This window comes from Phocoena phocoena, chromosome 5 (genome assembly GCF_963924675.1).
Source record: "Phocoena phocoena chromosome 5, mPhoPho1.1, whole genome shotgun sequence".
NCBI classification, from domain to species: Eukaryota; Metazoa; Chordata; class Mammalia; order Artiodactyla; family Phocoenidae; genus Phocoena; species Phocoena phocoena.
In genome coordinates, this window is record NC_089223.1 from 101,153,539 (window position 1) to 101,174,144 (window position 20,606).

Below are 20,606 nucleotides of genomic sequence, written 5' to 3' on the forward strand. Positions count from 1 at the left end.
TTTCTTTTTCTCTTCTTCTTCTGGGACCCCTATAATTCGAATGTTGGTGTGTTTAATGTTGTCCCAGAGGTCTCTGATACTGTCCTCAATTCTTTTCATTCTTTTTTCTTTATTCTGCTCTGTGGCAGTCGTTTCCAATATTTTATCTTCCAGGTCTCTTATCCATTCTTCTGCCTCAGGTATTCTGCTATTGATTCCATCTAGAGAATTTTTAATTTCATTTATTGTGTTGTTCATCATTTTTTGTTTGCTCTTTAATTCTTCTAGGTCCTTGGTAAATGTTTCTTGTATTTTCTCCATTCTATTTCCAAGATTTTGGATCATCTTTACTATCATTACTCTGTACTCTTTGTTAGGTAGACTGCCTATTTCCTCTTCATTTGTTTGGTCTGGTGAGTTTTTACCTTGCTCCTTCAACTGCTGTGTATTTCTCTGTCTTCTCATTTTGCTTAACTTACTGTGTTTGGGGTCTCCTTTTCACAGGCTGCAGTTTCGTAGTTCCTGTTGTTTTTGGTGTCTGCCCCTAGTGGCTGAGGTTGGTTCAGTGGGTTTTGTAGGCTTCCTGGTTGAGGGGACTGGTGCCTGTGTTCTGGTGGATGAGGCTGGATCTTGTCTTTCTGGTGGGTAGGACCCCGTCTGGTGGTGTGTTTTGGGGTGTCTGTGACCTTAATATGATTTTAGGCAGCCTCTCTACTACTGGGTGGGGTTGCATTCCTATCTTGCTAGTTTTTTTTGCATTGGCTGTCCAGCACTGTAACTTGCTGCTCTTTGAGTGGAGTTGGGTCTTAGCATTGAGATGGAGATCTCTGGGAGCGCTTTTGCCATTTGATATTATATGGAGCCGTGAGGTCTCTGGTCCTGAAAAATGTCCTGAACTCAGCTCTCCCACCTCAGAAGCTCAGGACTGAAACCCGGCCAGAGCATCAAGACCCCGTCAGCCACATGGCTCAGAAGGAAAGGGAGAAAGAAGAAAGAAAGAAAGAAAGAAAGAAAGAAAGAAAGAAAGAAAGAAAGAAAGAAAGAAAGAAAGAGAGGAAGGAAGGAAGAAAGAAAGAAAGAAAATATAATAAAATACAATAAAGTTATTAAAATAAAGAATTTTTTAAATTATTAAAATTTTAAAAATTTAAAAGTAATAAAAAAAAGAAAGAAAGTGCAACCAAACGAAAAAATATATCTATCAATGGTAACAAGTGCTAAAAACTATACTAAAAAAAAAAAAAAAAAGGACAGACAGAACCTTAGGACAAATGGCAAAAGCAAAGCTATACAGACAAAATCACACAAAGAAGCATACACATTCACAAAAAGAGGAAAAGGAAAAAATATATATATTTTTTGGGAAGTCTGAGGTCTTCTGCCAGTGTTCAGTAGGTTTTCTGTAGTTTTTCCATGTATAGATGTATTTCTGATGCATTTATGGGGAGGAAGCTGATCCCCACATCTTACTCCTCCTCCATCTTGAATGTCTCCTAGACTTTTGTTTTTGAAATGTTTTTGATTACTGCTTCAATCTGCTTACTAGGGATCAGTCTATTCAGAAAATCTGGTTCTTCATGATTCAATCTTGGAAGGTTATATAATTCTAAGAATTTATATCCATTTTATTTTGGTTATCCAATTTGTTGACATATAGCTATTCACAGTAGTCTCTTATAACCTTTATTTATTTATTTATTTATTTTGCGGTACGCGGGCCTCTCACTGTTGTGGCTTCTCCCGTTGAGGAGCACAGGCTCCGGATGCGCAGGCTCAGCGGCCATGGCTCAGGGCACGAACCCATGTCCCCTGCATTGGCAGGCGGACTCTCAACCACTGCACCACCAGGGAAGCCCCCTCTTATAGTCTTTTGCATTTCTGTGGTATTTTTTGTAACTTCTCTTTTGTTTCAGATTTTATTTATTTAAGCCTTCTCATTTTTTCTTAGTATATCTAGCTAAAGGTTTGCCCATTTCATTTATCTTTTCAAAGAAGCAGGTCTTAGCTTCATTCATCTTTTTCTGTTGTCTTTTTTTCTCTATTTCATTTACTTCTGCTCTAATTTTTAGTATTTTCTTCCTTCTACTGACTTTGGGCTTTGTTTTCTCTTCTTTTTCTAGCTGTTTTATGTATAAGGTTATATTATTTATTCAAGATTTTTCTTATTTCTTGAGGTAGGCCTGTATTGCTACCTTTCCTCTTAGTACTGCTTGGCTGCATACATAGGTTTTGGTATGTCATATTTTTATTTTTATTTGTCCTCATGTGTTTTTTTTTTTATTTCTCCTTTGAATTTTTCCATTAACCGAATATTTGTTCAGTAGCATGTTGTTTAGTCTTATGTTCATTTGTCTATACAGGTTGTATCCTTTTCTTCTCCCCCTCATATTTTTGTTGCCACAAAAACTTCCCTTTTTATGTTGTGAGTTCATTACCAAATTTAAGTAGCTATAGTTATTTTTAATGTTTTTTCCTTTAACCTTTATGCTATAATTGTTTAACAACCTATTCTGATATAGAGTTGCAATTTTCTGATTCTCTCTATTTATCACATTACTCAAAGTTTTGTATACTTTTACCTTTTTGCTTCAAGTAGAAGAGCTCCTTTCAACATTTCTTGTAAGGAAGGTCTAGTGGTCATGAACTCCCTCAGGTTTTATTTGTCTAGGAAAGCCTTTATTTCTCCTTTATATCTGAAAGATAACTTTGCTGGATAGAGTATTCTTGGCTCAGTTTTTATCTTTCAGTATTTTGAGTATGTCATTCCTTTCTCTCATGGCCTACAGAGTTTCTGCTGAGAAGTCTGCTGATAGCCTAATGGGAGTACCTTTGTAGGTTACTGTCTTTTTTTTCCCTGACTGCCTTTAATACTCTTTCTTTATCATTGACTTTTGACAGTTCTAATATAATGTGTCTTGGAGAAGGTCTTTTTGCATTAAGATAATTAGGTGTTCTACTAGCTTCGTGGACTTGTATATCCAGGTCCTTCCTCAGGTTTGGGAAGTTCTCAGCTATTTTTTTTTTTTTTTTTTTTTTTTTTGCGGTACGCGGGCCTCTCACTCTCGTTGCCTCTCCCGTTGCGGGGCACAGGCTCCAGACGCGCAGGCTCAGCGGCCATGGCTCACAGGCCCAGCTGCTCCGCAGCATGTGGGATCTTCCCAGATCGGGGCACGAACCCGTGTCTCCTGCATCGGCAGGCAGACTCTCAACCACTGTGCCACCAGGGAAGTCCTCAGCTATTATTTTTTTAAATAAGCTCTCTACTCCCTTCTCCCTCTCTTCCTTTTCTGGTATACCCGCTCTCTTATGGTGCTTTTTTCTAATGCAATCAGATAATTCTTATAGAATTTGTTCATTTTTTTAAAAAATCTTAGTTCTCTCTCCTCTTCTACCTGAATCATTTCTAAATTTCTATCTTTGAGCTCACTGATACTCTCTTCCACATTATCTGCTCTATTCCCAGTGCTTTCTAATGTGTTCTTCATCTCATTTATTGAGTTCTCAAGCTCCAGAATTTCTGTTTGATTATTTTTTAGAGTTTTAGTCTCTTTGGTAAAGTATTCCTTCTGTCATTGGTTTTATTCCTGAGCTCATTGAATTGCTTTCTGAGTTTTCTTATGGCTTGTTGAGTTTCCTCATGACAGCTATTTTTAACTCTACCAGTTAGATCACAGTCTCCTGTGACTTAAATTTGGTTTCTGGATAATTGTCATATTCATTTTGTGATACTGTGTTACCACGGTTTTTCATGGTGCTTGATGAGTTGTTCCCCTACCAGTGCATTTGAAGTAGTAAACATCTCTCTTGTTTAGGTAAAGCTTTGTTTACTTTGATTCTAACAGTTCCACAGATTGGTAATTAGAGACCTTTCTTTTGTTTTTCAGTAGGTGCTGCTATACCACGTTTTTGTTTTTTCTTATCTGAGCTGCCTATTTGAGAATCAGCAGTTTCCACCCTCCACTGCATCTACCAGAGATTTCACTGGTGCCCTTGTCATTGCAGCTTATGCCTCTGGGATCACTGGTGCCTTGCTGATGCCAATGTCACTGCTGCTACTGGCATCTTCATGTCCAGTGTTGCTTGAGTTATCAGCAATGCTACTGTAGCAAGGGATGGGGAGCCATGGGCAGGGGGTGCCAGAATCACACACACACCTGGCGTTTGCAGGTCCTGCTGCTGCTGCTGCTGCCCAGTTCCTTGTGACCATGGGCACCACTGTAGCCAGGAAATAAGAGTCGTGTACCACCTCTGCCACTGCCACCAGGTTTTCTGGGGGTCAGGATTATGGGCACCACCTCTACTGTTCCCCTGATTCTACCCTCTCTATGTATTCCGATCTACCTACCTTCAGATGTACAAACATGTGGATCTCTCTGGAGTCCTGGTGTCTTGGGCAGAGGAACCTTTGTTGAGTTATGGATGTTTTACTAGTTGTAGATTGAAGGGGAGAGACAAAGGGAGTGTCTCACACCATCATAACACTGATGTCATTCTAGGGATAGCATTAGAATTCTGCCTACTACAAGAATTTAACTGCCTCAGATCCCAGACTCTCAAATCTTTAACTCCAAGCTAAGAGAATCCGTATTACTCCCCTAGCTAGCATGGTAGTCTATAATCTTTGTCATTATTGTACCTTTCCTTGACTCACTCAAACGTTCCCTCCTTAGGGAAGGAAATTAGCAGCAGTCCTCGACGAAGCAAAAGGCCACACAGATGAGGACTATGAAGACCTTGAGCTTCACATGGTAGAAGCATGGCAATCAGTGAAAATTTTACCAACCAGGCCTATAAAGGAATCTGAATATGCGGGTAACATTTGGGGGCTGAAATCTGAAAATGCATGTCCGTGCTGCAATAATGCATAGCAACTAAAGCTGCAGGTTCTGAATTAAACAGCTCTAGTTTAAAATCACGCCTCTATGTCTTATTAGCTATGTGACCTTGAGCAAGCATCTAAAAATCATTTTCTCTATCAGAAAACAGGGTTCATAATAAGAGAACTTATCCCCAGAGTTTTGTTTGAAGATCACATGTATGATGCATGCTGAGTTCTCACCAGAGGACTTAACACAGAGTCAGAGCTCTGTGACTATTGGTTATTATTATCATGATGCTCATCTTAAGTCCTAGAAACAACTGATGAGCATGACAGAACATTGACCAGCAGGAATGTGGGCAACATCCCTGTTAAGACAAAGTTTGCATAGAGGAGATTACAGTAAAAGGGAAGACTTTTTAATATGGCTGATATGTTTTGCCAGTAACCAGCATATGAGTGGAACTAGGGCATGACAGCAAAGCCAAGCTTTTTAAGAGAAAGAAGAGCTTATTACAAACCCACCTTTGCCTCTTTCTAACTGGGGTGCTTTGGACAGCTCCAGCAAGTTCTCTGAACCTTAGGTAAAGCACACTGCTATAAGGGAAAAGAGAAAGCATTTGAGATTTCTGAGAGCCTGATCTACTGAAATAACTCTACTGGGGAGAATCACCCTGTAAATAATAATGATATTCCTTTCTTCATTTACTCAGCAAGCATTTACTGAGTATCTACTGTGTGCCAGTTATCACATTAAGATTGATCAAGTGACATAAAGATAAACAAAGCATAATACATGTTCTCAGGAAGGTCACAATCTAATGGCAGAAAGACAGATAAACAGATAAGCATGATAGAATAATTTAAGTAGATAATGTATATAATTATGTTAAGTATATAATTAAGCATATGTTAAGTATATGACATGGAAAAGAGAGCCAGGGGTGGTGTGCAGGTGTCTAGGAAGATTTTCGAAGGGCGTGACACAGCCCAAGCCTTGACAGATGAGTAGAATTCTCCAAGTGGATAAGAGAATGAAGAATGTTCAGGTCCAGACTTTGACATTTACGTGTGTGGACCAAGAGGAGTGACTTCTCCTCTTTGAACCTCAGTTTCTTCATCCGTTAAGTGGAAGTAGAATTACTTGCCTTATACCTATATTGTGATGATTCAATGAGTTTGTAGATAGGCAAATAGTTTATAAATTGTAATATGCTGAGCCATGTAAAGTATGACCTTAAATTTTTTCTCTTCTCACAGATACACGTTATTTCAAGGGTGTGATGGACACACCCCTTTCCTTAGATGCCAAGACCTCTATCCCCACAGACAGGCAAACCCGGATGAGGCTGGAAGAAGTGAGTAAAGGCTTGACCGTATGAACCAAACATATGGAGAGCACATCCTAGCAGCCAAGAGCTTCCCCATCTCTCATCCCAAGGCATCTTGTTAGGTGATGAGCAGGCCAAGCTCAGTGAGGTGCAGGGGGATTAGACTGGTGGGATCATGGTCCTGTAGAGTAACCCTAGAAGGAAGAAGAACATTTGTTGAAGATTTTCTGTGAGCCAGGCATCAGGCTTTCACCTGCACCTCATCTAATGCTCATCCTGTTCTCTGGAAGCAAAATTTAAACTCAAAGCTTTTTGATAATAACATCATTTTGCCCAGATTTTAGGCCCAAAGATTCCAACTGCTAATTATGTGGTAATAAGTAGTCAGCCTTCCATATCTGCCAGTTCCCCATCTGCAGATTTAACCAAGGATTTAAAAAAACAAAAATTCCACAAAGTTCCAAAAAGGAAAACTTGAATTTGCCACACGCCAGCAAGTATTTACGTAGTATATACCTTGTATTTACAACTATTTACATAGCATTTACATTGTATTCTGTATTATAAGTAATCTGGAGATGATTCAACCAACCAAGGATTGAGTAGTACCATAGTATGTACTTAGTGAAAAAAATCCAAGTGTAAGTGGACCTACACAGTTCAAACTTGTGTTATTCGTGGGTCAGCTGTATATAGGAGTATGTGTGTAGGTTATTTCCAAATACCATGCTATTTCATATAAAGGACTTGAGCATCCACAGATTTTTATATTCATGGGGATTCCTGAAACCAATCCCCTACAGATACCAAGGGACGACAGTAAGTCAAACAACCTCTCTGAGCCTCTTTGTAAACCCATCTAAAAAATAAGAATAAAAATCTCTGCCATGCTTACTTCAAAAAGCTGTTGAGACCACAAAAGATAATCTTAGGGAAATATCTTGTAAATGGAAATGCTCTAAACACATATAGAATTTTATTTGTAATAACACTTTTGCTAATGTTTAATTTTCTTAATGCATAAAATACAAATTAATCATCCCTGGGGTTGCAGGGCTATTAGTCATAACATTTTGGGTACATTTCATGTCAATGTTTTCTATGCTGATATGTTTTGTGCAAGGGAGTCCTTATTCTATAGCATACACCAGTTTTCTTTCCTTTTCACATTAACTTTCAGTCATAAAACAATCTCTCATGTGACAAAACAAGCATTAATAAGCATAATCTTTACAGATACATCACTCCCCATAATAAGATTTTTAATTATTTTACTTAACCATTGAGTGAAAACATTTTAAATGGTTTTAGTACATATTGTTAAATTTCTTCCTGAAAAATCATTTCAATTTACCCTCCAGGAAGCCCTATGTTGGAATTTCCACTTCATAGAATTCTCACCAAAACTGGATATTACATTTTTAATCATAATTTAACAAAACAAAAAAGAGATTTCACTGTTCTTTTTTTAAATCTGTAGCACATTTATTAGTGAGTCTGAACATGCTTTTGAATATTTATAACACATCTTCCTTGTACATTATCTGTTCAAATAGTTTACCTACTTAACTTGAGGGTTTCTGTTAAATATTGACAAGAAAAGGAAACTACAAATTTTACCAAATAGTATCATTTACACAGAACACAGCCAATAGAGATTGGGAGAGCAAGATGAGGGATAAAATACTGAACACTTCCTCTTTACACAGACACCAAGCTAAACACTTGAATCATTCACTCAACAAATTCACTCAAGACATATGTGTTGGGTGCCTGCCATGGACCAGACAAAATTATAGGCATCGGTAAACCACCAAGGCCCTGCTCTCAAGAAACTTACATCTAGTGGGAGGAGGCCTGTGATAAATAAATAGATAAATAATAGATACAAAGACAATATGTCAAGTGATGAGTGCTTTGAAAAAATAATGAAAGCAGGGCACTCATGGAAGGTCTTTCGGAGGATAGATGGCAATGAATGAATGAATGAATGACATTTAATCCTTAAAATGACCTTGCAAGACAAACGTTATAATCCCTATTTTAATGGCTCCAATACTTACCTTCTCTGAGCCTTTACTGTCTCAGCTATAAAAACTCATAGCTTTATGATAATACATACAAAACACAGTGCCTGGCACAAAGCAATCCATTGCTAAATGACACCTCCATGAGGACAGGGACCATTTTAGCCCCAGTACCCAGCACAGTGCCTTTATGTAAGAAGTTTTCAACAGATGTGGGTTAATTGGATAGAAATGAACAAACAAACTCTCAGTCATTTGATCTGAACCTTGAAATACGAATAGCCTGAAATATTAATAGGAAGAGAGACACAGTCTTCTTTCCCAGTTTGATTTCTATTCACATGGAACCCTTATTCCAGTCTGTTCCTCAAAGTTGTCACGTGAATATTTGCTACTATTCCCAAGATGTGAAACTGGGGCAGCCCCACAGGGGGCTGTTTGACAGGGAGGAGGACACTTCAGGGCTCTCATCACTAAAGCATGAAGCATATTCAGGGAACAATAGGAATTTTAGAGTCATTGGGCCAGAGGCTAAAGACACAAGTTCTTATCTGGTTATAAAGAATAGAAAATTCTGACCTAAAAAGTTAAGTTTTTCTTTCCCTAAAAATCACTGATAATCCCCCTTTCCATGTAAGTAAATCTTCATGAGAAGAATGCTTTTTAAAAAAATATAATTCTTATTTAATTTTTTTTAAAACAACTATGCCAGAATTTGTCTCCATTTGTATTACTTTATATCCTTTCATATTATCATTGTAGCTTTCTGTTATAAATTTCTTCTTTTAGTTAGGTCACTTTGCAAGTGGAACTATAATCTCAACATATTAAGTCAAGTGAAATCTTGTGAGAAAAAGGATATGGGAGATTGAGCACAATTTTGGCCAAGAGGGAAGTTGTCTTATAAATTAATTATATAAGGACTTGGCCTCGATTCAGATTAAAAAGGAATTTTGCTTTTATAATCAATGTGTGAATAATCAAGTTTTTATGGTAAGCAGATTTTTTTTATTATAACCTCATTCTCGGGAGTTAATTCTAATTCATTTTGCACATTTATGTTGAGATTAAACTCTCTGTGAAATGGATCTTCAACAATCCTTACAGGGGCCAGTTCTTACGATGACTCCTTAGACTGGTTACAACTGTCTTAAACCCCTAGACCACTGTCCAACTTTTCATTTATTGAGCGCTTGCTGTGTACAAAGCACTATGCTCAACAATGGGGATAAAAAAAAATTAGCCAGTGCCCACAGTCTAATGGAGGAGGCATTGGCCCAAACAGGCAGTTTTGATGTAATACAAAGCGTTAAGACAGAAGTGACACAGGATGCAAAGAGCAGGGAGCTGCATCACTTAGTCCAGCCAGAGGCTTTTAAGAAGCCTTCTGGAGGAAGCAATGCAAAGCAGCCTTTGACATCAGTAACATATTGCAGCGTAATCAGTAGTTCTGATCCGAGACCATTTTGACCCCTAGTGGTCATTTACAATGCCTGGAGACACTTTTGGTTGTCAAGACTTGGGGAGTGCTACTGACACGTACTGGGTGGAGGGCAGGGATGCCGCTCAGTATAATGCAAAAGCACAGGGCAGCCCTCACAGCAGAGAATCATCCGACCCCAACTCTCAATGACGCTAAGGCTGAAAAACTTCTGTTATAATTAAACCTGTGTTATAATATGTTGTAAACTCAGAACTGCATGCATGTCTGAGTCTTCCTTCACCATCCAAGTTCTTATTCCTCTTTGTTCCCTCATAATCCAGCATTGATACAGGTATAAAGTAGACACTAGTAAATATTTATTTGATAGAAAAATGGGAGTAGCGCTGGGGGAGGAGCAGGAAATATTTCTAGGCCCAGGATCCTATGCTAATATCATCAGAGGGTACCTCCCCCTGGGGAAGATGCAATGCAAAGAAACTCTCTCATGCGTAAGATCCAAATGGATCCAAATGTTCAAACGGGAAAATGGACATTGGCCGCCAAAGGGGAAAAGAACAGAAACACTAAGGGAGCCCCATCCCTAATACCCTAATCACGCACGGCCCAGCTGAGACAGAGACAATGGAGAACCTCTCCTGCTCCAGGCTAGCAATGGCAGGTGGGCAAGGGCATTGGGAGAGACCCGCTCTGCAGGGCAGGTGCACAGGGAAGGCTGAAAGCTGAGGATGCAACAAGAACTTTGCAAAACTCCAATAAAGATGTAAAAAAAAAAAAGCTACTATAAAAAAATAAAATAAAAACCCAGCACACCAGCCTCCATACCCTGGCGGAATTGGAAGCTGATGGTGTGACGAAGGAAGCCATAACAACAGCAAACCCAAACCACGCTCAAGCCTTGACTAACTTGGCCAGCAGAAGAGCCACCACTTTCCAAGCATAAATAAGGTGTTTCAATGTTCCACAGAGGAAGAGGTAGACGTTGAACATTAAGACGTGAAGTAACAGGGCGTTCAGTGACCCTTCCTCCCCACTCACCTTGGCCAACTCAACTTGGCACCAATAAAGTGTAACACTGAGACTCTCTATTAGTCAGGGTTCTCTAGAAACATAGGTGGTAGATGATAGATAGTTAGATAGATAGATAGATAGATAGATAGATAGATAGATAGATAGATAGACAGGTTATAGATAGATGATAGGATAGATACGATAGAAAGACAGAAACATATAGACATATATAGCCATAGACATATACACATACATATAAATAAATTAGTGATTATGGAGGCTCAGTCCCACAATCTGCCATTGGAAAGCTGGAGACCCAGGAAAGTCAGTGGCATAAGTTCCAGCCTGAGTCCAAAGGCCTGAGCACCAAGGGAACCAATGATGTAAATCTCAGTCATCGAGGGCAGGAGAAGACCTTCGTTCCTCATCAACAGTCAGGCAGAGAGATCAAATTCTCCTTTTCCCTGCCTTTTTATTCTATTCAGCCCCTCAATGGACTGAATGATGCCCACCGGCATTGGGGAGGACAATATGCCTTACTCAGTCTACTGATCCAAATTCTAATCTCATCTGGAATCACTTTCACAGACACACAGAAATAATGTTTAATCAAACACCTGGATACCCTGTGACCCTGTCAATTTGACACATAAAACTAACCATCGTAGACCCCAATACTGATCTAGGCTTAAAAGCTTTCAAAGGCATTGGGCATCATTAGGATGTCTCTATCGTCTTCTTCACTCTCATGCCTAATAATTGTACAGCCATCCCTTAATAGTTCAGCAACACTTTTAATACTATTAATAATGACAGCTAACAATTATTCAGCTTCATGTGTGTCACTTCCCGTTCTAGGCACATTGTCTGTCTCATGTAGTCCTGCCACCCTTGTGAGGTAGCAGTTCTTTTGTTACCTCCACTTCACAGATGAGAAAACTGAGGCTTAGAAGGTTAAATGACTGGCCAGGTTCTCATAGCCAGCACATGATGGAGGTGAAATCCCAGCACAGGCATCCACACGAGGTCACACTCTGATCTGCCTGCTCCATCGCTTTCATGGACTTGATCATGTATGTTGATCTTCACAATAATTCAATGACATGATTGACTAAATATTTTCCCTATTAAAAAGATGAAAAATCTAAGGCTCATAATATGGTAAATGGTTTTCCAAAGTTTCACAGGAATAAGATTGGATAGGATCTCAAACCAAGTATTTTTATGCCAAATTACCACCTGAGGCCACTACCCTCATTGCTGGCACAGTGGTACCTGTATTTACACGTATTTACACTTATTGACTGGTTGCCTCCCATACTCATAGGGTGATCTATAAGAATGATGAGTCCAGGGACTTATGCCTTTATCCTTGGGAATCATCAGATTACAGTTATATACCGAGTGGCAGGTCATGAGATGATATAGTCACAATTTAAGAAATAATGGTGCCACGTTGTCTTCTACAGGTGGAACAATCCATTTCCAGGGATATCAGAAGCCAACATGTTAAAGGTAAAGTCAAATCACAAAGTTTGAAATATAAGTATATTTGCATCTTTCTTTGCTTCCAAGATCCTCTTACATTTTTGTCTGTGGTCACAGATTTCTTCAACAAGGTTATCTATTGACTTAACCTTCATGAAATAACTAATTTTGGAAAGAGTCTCTCACGTCTTATGCCTTTTTATCACCTTACATTATTAATGAAGAAATTGATCGTGAAAAGTCATATTCCATGTTGTGCAATTTGGGAAAGAGATTGTTTTGAAACATATGGGTTGCCTCAGATACATAACTAAGTTATTTCTCTAAGCATACCCCTCTGTAAAATTGCAAGATAGAAATCTAATTTTAAAATGCTGATTAATTAACATGAAAATAGATTTTAAAGCTTCAGGCAAAGCAACTCAACTTGGAGATAAAGATACAGGTAAGAACCTGAAAGGAAATAATCGATTTCAGTAGTGCTAGAAGCACAAATGGAGGACAGCCAAAGAAATTTAATTGGATCCTATACATTATAGCTTCTCTCATCATTTCCCCCAATGTCCCCATATTCTCTTACAATGTTCAGTTAGAAAAGATGACAATCCCATGATTTACATTTCCCAGTAACTGAAACATTGAAATCATCTTTTATGTGTCTGATGCTATATTCTATAACATATTATTAACATCACATTTTCTTTAACAGGAAAGTGTAATAGTTAGGGTCCTAAGAGGAAACAGATGGCACACACCCAAATTAGGATAATTTAAGGAGGTTTATTTACAAAGGAACTATTGACTAAGGTGTGTGAGGTATAGGAGAAGAATGAGGGGTGACGCAGAAACTGGGGCCAACAGCAGTGGTGCTGTCACCACCCCTAAGCCCAAAAGGATGAGGGGACAGCTACAGAAAACCAGAAGGAGCTCACCACCTTGAGAGGAGCAGTGACCATTGGTTGAGGAACACCACCGGCCCATGTGGACCTCCCAGGGTAGGACTCAAGGAAATACATGCCCCAACCCCCCTCTCCAAACTTCCTCTGATCTCCTGTTCAGACTTCCTAATGGCTGAACCCAACCTGAAACCACAGGGCAAGGTAGCCTGCATGTGCTGGTTGGTCTCCCAGGATGGAGAGTGGGGTGGAGCAGGGCGGACAAGGTGAACAGTGGACCTGGAGGCACAAAAGGAGGATATGCACAAAGGGAAGCAAGGTGGAAGGAGCAATGAGAGGAGCCCAAGCCCAGGCTCTACTACTCCCTGGCTGTGTTACCTTAAGTAAGGCACCTAACCTTTCCGAGTCTTACTTTCCTCCTCTTGAAATGGGAAGTGGGCAGGGCTTTTCTGACTCATCAATTCAACTGAATTAGCAGAGGCAGGAAACAAGAGCTGTTCCCTATTCCATCTCTCCTCTCCATCCTTCACAGCCTGACAGATCCTGTCTATCTTCCCTCTAGACCACTCCTAAACCCCTCAAAATAGGGGAGATTTCCTATCAGTGCCTCTTTAGTCCTTAAACACGGAAATGCCTTCCATGCACACAGCACTTGATTCAGAGCTTTTCTCCATTAACTGATGTATTTTAGTCCTTAGAAGACCACGTGAATTATGTAGAGGAAGTTTTTTCATGCCTCTTGACAGAGAAAAGGAGCAGAGCACAGAGGCATCCCAGAGCAGATCATAATCATTTGATATATAAATGTCTTAGGTCCTAATAGAAGCGTTATAGGCAATTTATTGAGAAATGACTCCTGGGGAGAAAGCAGACAAGAAATGGATTTCACAATTCCCCTCTTTTTTTAATAGTTCACTATAGACATGCACCTTCATTTCTTTGATTGCAGAATCTTCTTTGACCACTATTCTACATATATTAATATGTCTGTGTCACTATCAGGATGGTTCTAATTCCAATTCCAACATATGCAGGGGGCCAGTTTCCACCCACGCACCTTCAAGCAATTCTCTGGATACCAGCTGGGTATCCTACAATTCAACCCAATTCTCACACTATCCACCCAGAGACAGCACCAAATTCTACAAGTTAAGGACTCAGTGCTACCAGACCATACCTCACCACCACTTCAGATGCCAGTCACAAGCCCAGATCGTCACCTGTGTTTCTATAGATGGGAGGTTCCAACCACTCCCTCCTTAGGTTCGATTAATTTGTTAGAGTGGCTCACAGAACTCAGAGAAACATTTTACTTATTAAATTACCAGTTTATTGTAAAAGGATATAACTCGGGAACAGTCAGATGGAAGAGACATATAAGGGGAGGTATGAGGAAAGGGCAGGGATCTTCCATGCTTCCTGAATCTCTCAAACTCCAAACTTTTGGGGTTTTATAGAGGCTTCATTACATAGGCATGGTTGATTAAATCATTAGCCACTGTGGACTGAACTCGATCTCAAGCCATTCTCCTCTCCCTGGGGCAGGTGGTGGGGGAAGGGGAGGGTAGACGTAGGGAACTGTAAGTTCTTCTAACCCTTTGATCCCATGGTCTTCGGCTAGGCACCACTGACAAACAGTCCCCATCATTAGATGGAGTCCAAAAGTAAGTCACCTCCATAACATAACAAAAGACACCTTGATAGCTCTCATCACTATGAAATTCCAAGGGATTTAGGAGCTCTGTGCCAGACACAGGGACAAAGACCAAATATATATTTCTTATTATAAATCACAACTATTCATCCATATATTCATCTACACCTTGCCTCAGCTTACAAATATTTGGAGCCGTCAACAAAAACTTGCATGGTAAAATGGAAGAAAAAATTTTAAAATCGTAGGAAGTATCTAGATAGACTGTAAGACTAAGGCAAAGATAAAATTCAGGACGCTCGGGCACACATCACTACATTCTATTACAATTAAACTGCTAGTTTTTCTCTAAGCTTCCCGGTAACCTAAGCAAAAAGGCGATCAGGCTTTTTTTATGTGAAATTAATTACCCAAAATTAAAAAAGAGCAAAGAAATTCCTCCAGGAGTGCAAGAAAGACACATCTTTCAGAGCTAAGTTAGTGCTGTCAATTTTGTAAGGGTTGTTGGCTGATATCCAAGTAGCATGGCTATAAAATATGACTTTTTTTAAAGTAGACCCCAATGTAAACTGAAATCATAACTGCAGAGATGACCTCAGTGAAAGCAAGACCCACAGGAGTTGAGCTTGTAGGCTGCATGGAAAATTTCTTCAATAAGAGTTATTTCTTTATGTCTTCTTTTCCTGCACTTCCGTAATTGATGGTTTTGTATTACCACCAAGAGCTCTAAGGTACTGTACAGAGAAAGTAGATGAAAAGGGGAAAAGTAATATGAATACCCCCATTTTTTGGATCAGGCATCTTGCTGGAAAATGCTTGAATGATTTATGTGTTTATTATAAAATTCTGTATTTTTGATGCAAACGCATTCTCAGATAATTTATTCATTCTCACAAAATGTCATAGAGAAAAACATATTGCGTGGTTCAGTAATGGCAGAATTTTATGGTGATATTTTTCATCAAGTTGAGCAGTTGTAGATTTATGTTAATGTACATTTCATATTATTTTTCTTGCAATCATATTCTGACATTATCTGGAAACTGTCAGATTTCAAGAACTTATCTTCCCTGAAACTTGGTATTTTTCTTTTTTTTTTTCATTCCTAAAAATGGATAAAAGTTTATTCGGAGGCAAAGTATGTATATAGTGTAAGTTGTTTATGATGAACCATTAATTAGCATTAACCACAGTTGCAGAAGAAATTGTCTCTTTTCAGGTGAAGATAGCTGTAATATTCAAAAATGGTGTGGCTTAGCTTCTTAATGCTGAGAATAAGTGAGCCTAAAATGAGTTTCTCTTTGCCTTCCATGTGAACCAAGCACAAACTCTAAACCAGTTTCCTTTGAGGTAAAAAGCATATCATATACAAGAATGAATTTATAATGAAATACAATAAACTATCCATGAGAAGAAGAAGGAATTATGCATAGATGGCTAAACATGGATATCCAGAAACATGAGCTTGGTTGAAAAGAAGCAAGATAGAATTCTACATAATGCCATCAAAAGACCTTTCTACTAGTTTGATTTTATTCGAATTTAGATGTCAAAGAGTTTAGAGTTAGTCTGGTTTTACCCTCTCATTTTATGCCAAGAAGCCTGGCAAGAGAAGGGGCTCACTCAAGGTCACAGAGCAAGCAGTCCAAGCCTGGACCAGAACTCAAGTTTTGTCAACTATGGCAATGTTTCCATGGTTTTACTATATTTGCTAGTATCTAAAATGTTTTCTGCAAACTCTCCCTGTTCCCTGATTTCCCACTCATCCAAACTATGCAATTTTTAGTGCAAAAGACATGAATTGAGGGATGATACTGTCCTCTAGTGGCAGAACACGGCAACACGAAACATCACAAAGAATGGTGGAATTTGCCATCCTATAGATTATTTCCTTAACGAATGACAAGCTTTAGGCCCCAGGCCTAGAAATGATAAGAAATAAATTTAAGATTATTCTCCTACTATTTTAGATTTAAATTTATTTCAGACACAGCCAGTGGCTCAAAAGTGATAGAGGTCATATACCCTTATTTGGAAGCAAAAAAGAAAGAAAGAAAGAAAAAAGAAAAGTGAGAGGCATTGATACAATATTCAGTTCAAAGCCAATGTTATAAATGTTGTAAAATCACTCATTAATGGAACTACAGGACAGTATTTTGTCTCACCAACACACAGAGAAAAGAAAAAACGTTTGAGTAGCAAATACACTCTTCAATAGTGAAATATAAAGTAGCCACAATTAGAAGAATTGAAAACAAGGCAGTTACAACATCGTGTGATAACTGCCAGGGGAGAATGCCACTTCTATTCAAAATCGCTTGGTGCAAGGGCACTGAGTCACAGAAGACCTTAGACCACGAGGAGTCCACAGTCTGGTCGGGTCTATATGAAGTGTTGTTGGAACTCAAAAAAGTACATACATACTTAATTCGGCCCCTGCAGAAGAACTGTGAATCCTAGGAAGGATTCACACAGCAACGGACATTGGGCTGAGGTGTGAGACAATGACCTCAGGGGAATTTAATTATGTTTGAGATGTAGCAGCAGTTAAAATATGGTTGCATGAATGTTAGATTTGGGGACAAGGAGACCTGCGTTCAAATCCCAGTATTACCGCTTTCCAAATGTGAAATCTACAAGGAACATAACCTCTCTAAGTTTGTTTCCTTATCTCTAAAAGGGAGGAAACGCACCTACATTGTAATACATCTGTCTGTTTTAAAGTTTATAACCAACGCAAATCCTATAGCATGGTTATTGACACGTGATGGACACTTGACAAAGGGATACTGAACTGAACTAATGGTTTCTGGAATTCATTCCTCCCTCTTTTACCCTCTGCCGTTCTCCCTACACTGGAATGTATTCCTGCCTCTCTGTGTAGGCTGAAACCATCTCATGCTCTATCTACTTTGGTGTGGAGCATACACAATAAATCTGTTATCGATGAATATAAAAATAAGCTCCTCAATCACAAAGACCAAAGTTTACTAAACATTGTTTTCCTTACAGTAATCACATAGCACCGTGCTGAGCACATAGTGGATGCATAGTAAACACTAAAGTAACTCTAAAATTTAACCCATTTTAATAAAAGCGTATTAGATAAGCATGGCAGGCTGTCATAGGACCAACTAGAGACGAGCCTGTGATCCTCAGCCATGCGATCCCATTAGGTAGAGGCCTGCAAGATGCAAGTCAAGAAGCCTGGTTGCTTCTGGCTCTGTCTCTGTCTGTGCTATGAATTTGTTAGTGCAAGTTCACATGCCCGATGAACAGGAAGGCCAAACAAACTGAAACATAGGAGTTTGGAGCAGAAAAAGGTTTATTGCAGGGCCATGCAAAGAGACTGGTGGCTCATCCTGTAAAAAACCTCGAGCTCCTGAAGGGTTTCAGCAAAGCATTTTTAAAAGCCAGGTGAAGGGGTGGGCGGTCACAGGGTATGTGATCAGCTCATGCACAGTTCTCTGATTGGCTGATGGTGAAGGAACACGGCAGTGTCACAGGGGTTAACATTATCAGTCCTTAGGCTCCAGGAGGCCTGGGGGCTGTGTGCTCATGGTCATCAAGTAGTTAACATCTTCCATGTGGTGCAGGGTTTTCACATCCATAAAAAAAACTCAGGATATGTGCATCAAATACTCTTATCTATGTACTTCACACAGAAGATAAAGCAGAGGATATGGGGGAAGGCCTGTCCCAGGAAGATCCCATAGGGTCCTGCTCCGTTACAAATTTAGGCAAATGATATTCCCTTACTGGCCTTTAATATCCCATCTATAGAAATATGGGAGAACACGACGGCCTCTAGCATTCTGTGAATCCATGGATATGGTTCATACATACAAATCCACCCGCCCCACTGCCCATGTCATCGCCTCTGAAGCCTCAGTCCTTCCCTTCACCCTGCCTGCCCACCTTTCCTGAGGTCAGTGGAAAAGATGTCTCCTGGGCTTGTTTAGGAAAGATGCTTCTATCCCACATCTGTCACTAACAAGGTGCAGCTCTTGACATCCATGTTCCTAAGAAACTGCACTTTCCAACCTTATTTGAGGAACTGTTAAATCTGGCAGGTCCCTCCCACATCCTTGGCTTTGCCTAACTTAATCCCTCCCCACTCAACCCAAAGAATGGTTCCAGCAATTTACTGCTGGAATTAATTTCTGAAAGTTTCCACAGACGTGGAGAGGTTTCTCAAACAGGCCTTGTGAAATATGCACTAGCCACTTGGATCGTAAGTTGCTCCTTTGGATGCTTCCGCAATTAATCATCAGGACGTGAAATCCTAAAGGTTCACTTTTAGACATCATAAAACTTTTAGACATAATAAATACTGCGACTGAGGCCAGGTTTTATCCAATTTTGTTCAGAGTCTATGTCTCTAATTACAGAACATTACACTGATGGTAGGCTTCCAAAAGCGTTGATTGTGATGATCATATTTCATAGATAAAGGCTATCGCGTATATTTAGCACGAATTGACTAGGAGCTAATTGAAAAACAAGTAGTATTTTATTTAAGCTTGGCCATCCAAGGAACTGCACTTCATTATCTGCACTTTACAGACATGGAAACAAGCCCAGAACATTTCAATAATGTGCCCAAGATTACTCAGTAAGTGATTGAGGGGGGATTAGAACCCAACACGAATGATTTCAAAGATCCCATTTGTGACCACTCTATTGCATCATTGTCCCTTCTATCAAGAAACAAATTCTTGGAACCCACATATCTTCTTTTCCAACCATTTAAATCACAGATGAGGATACCAAAGCTCAGAGAAGCCAAACAACTTGCACTAAGTCACATGGCACATCAGTAGCAGCACTAAAACCAGATCACAAGCAGTGGTAAATGTGTAATATCCAAATCTCTGAAAAAAAGGTATGAGAACAAAGTTGGAGGACTGATGCTACTCAACATCAAGGCTTACTATAAAGTTCCAGTAATCAAGACAGTGTGGTATTAATGAAGGACTACAAAAATAGATCAGTGGAACAGAACAGAGAACCCAGAAATAGACCCCCATAGGGTCAACTGACCTTTGATAAAGAAGCAAAGGCAATACAATGGAGCAGAGGTAGTCTTCTCCATAAATGGTGCTAAAACGATTTGATATCCACCTACAAAAATATAAATCTAGATACAGATCTTACACCCTTTGCAAAAATTAACTTGAAATGCGTCATAGACCTAAATTAAAAATCAAAACTATAAAACTCACAGAAGATAGCATAGAAAACCTAGATAACCTTGGGTATGGTGATGCCTTTTTAGTTACGACACCAAAGACATGATCTATGATTGATAAGCTGAACTTGATTAAAATTTTAAAACTTCTGCTCTGCAAAAGACAATATAAGAGAATAAAAAGACAAGCCACAGACTGAGAGAAAATATTTGCAAATGAAACATCTGATAAAAGACTATTCTCCAAACTATACAAAGAACTCTTAAAGCTCAACAATAAGAAAACAAAGAGCCCAATGGGGAAAAAAATAAAAAATGTCAAAGACCTCAACGGAGACCTCATCAAAGAAGACATACAGGTGGCAAATAAGCATATGAAAACATGCTCCACATCATATGTCACCAGGGAATTGTAAATTGAAACAATAATGAGATACCCCATCCATCTATTAGAATGGCCCAGATCAAAACACTGATAACAGCAAATGCTGGTGAGGATGTGGAGCAACAGGAACTCTCATACACTGCTGGTGGGAATGCAAAATAGTACAGCCAATTTGGAAGACAGATTGGCAGTTTCCTACAAAACTGAGCGTACTCTTACCATGTGATCCAGCAATCACACTCCTTGGTATTTACCAAAGGAATTGAAATTTTATGTCCACACAAAAACCTACACACAGATGTTTATAGCAGCTTTATTCATGATTACCAAAAACGTGAAAGCAACCAAGATGTCCTTCAGTAGGTGAATGAATAAATAAACTGT

General features: G+C 39.3%; 1 protein-coding gene across 1 annotated transcript in view; it reads left to right on the forward strand.

Moving 5' to 3' along the window:
- The window catches only part of CLNK (cytokine dependent hematopoietic cell linker), a 123,914-nt gene that overhangs the window by 23,170 nt on the left and 80,138 nt on the right, over positions 1 to 20,606 (forward strand). The window contains exons 3-5 of the mRNA XM_065877260.1: positions 4,650 to 4,791; positions 6,059 to 6,156; positions 12,078 to 12,123. Coding sequence (XP_065733332.1) covers positions 4,650 to 4,791; positions 6,059 to 6,156; positions 12,078 to 12,123 — 286 coding nt within the window. The remainder of the gene's footprint in view (positions 1 to 4,649; positions 4,792 to 6,058; positions 6,157 to 12,077; positions 12,124 to 20,606) is intronic.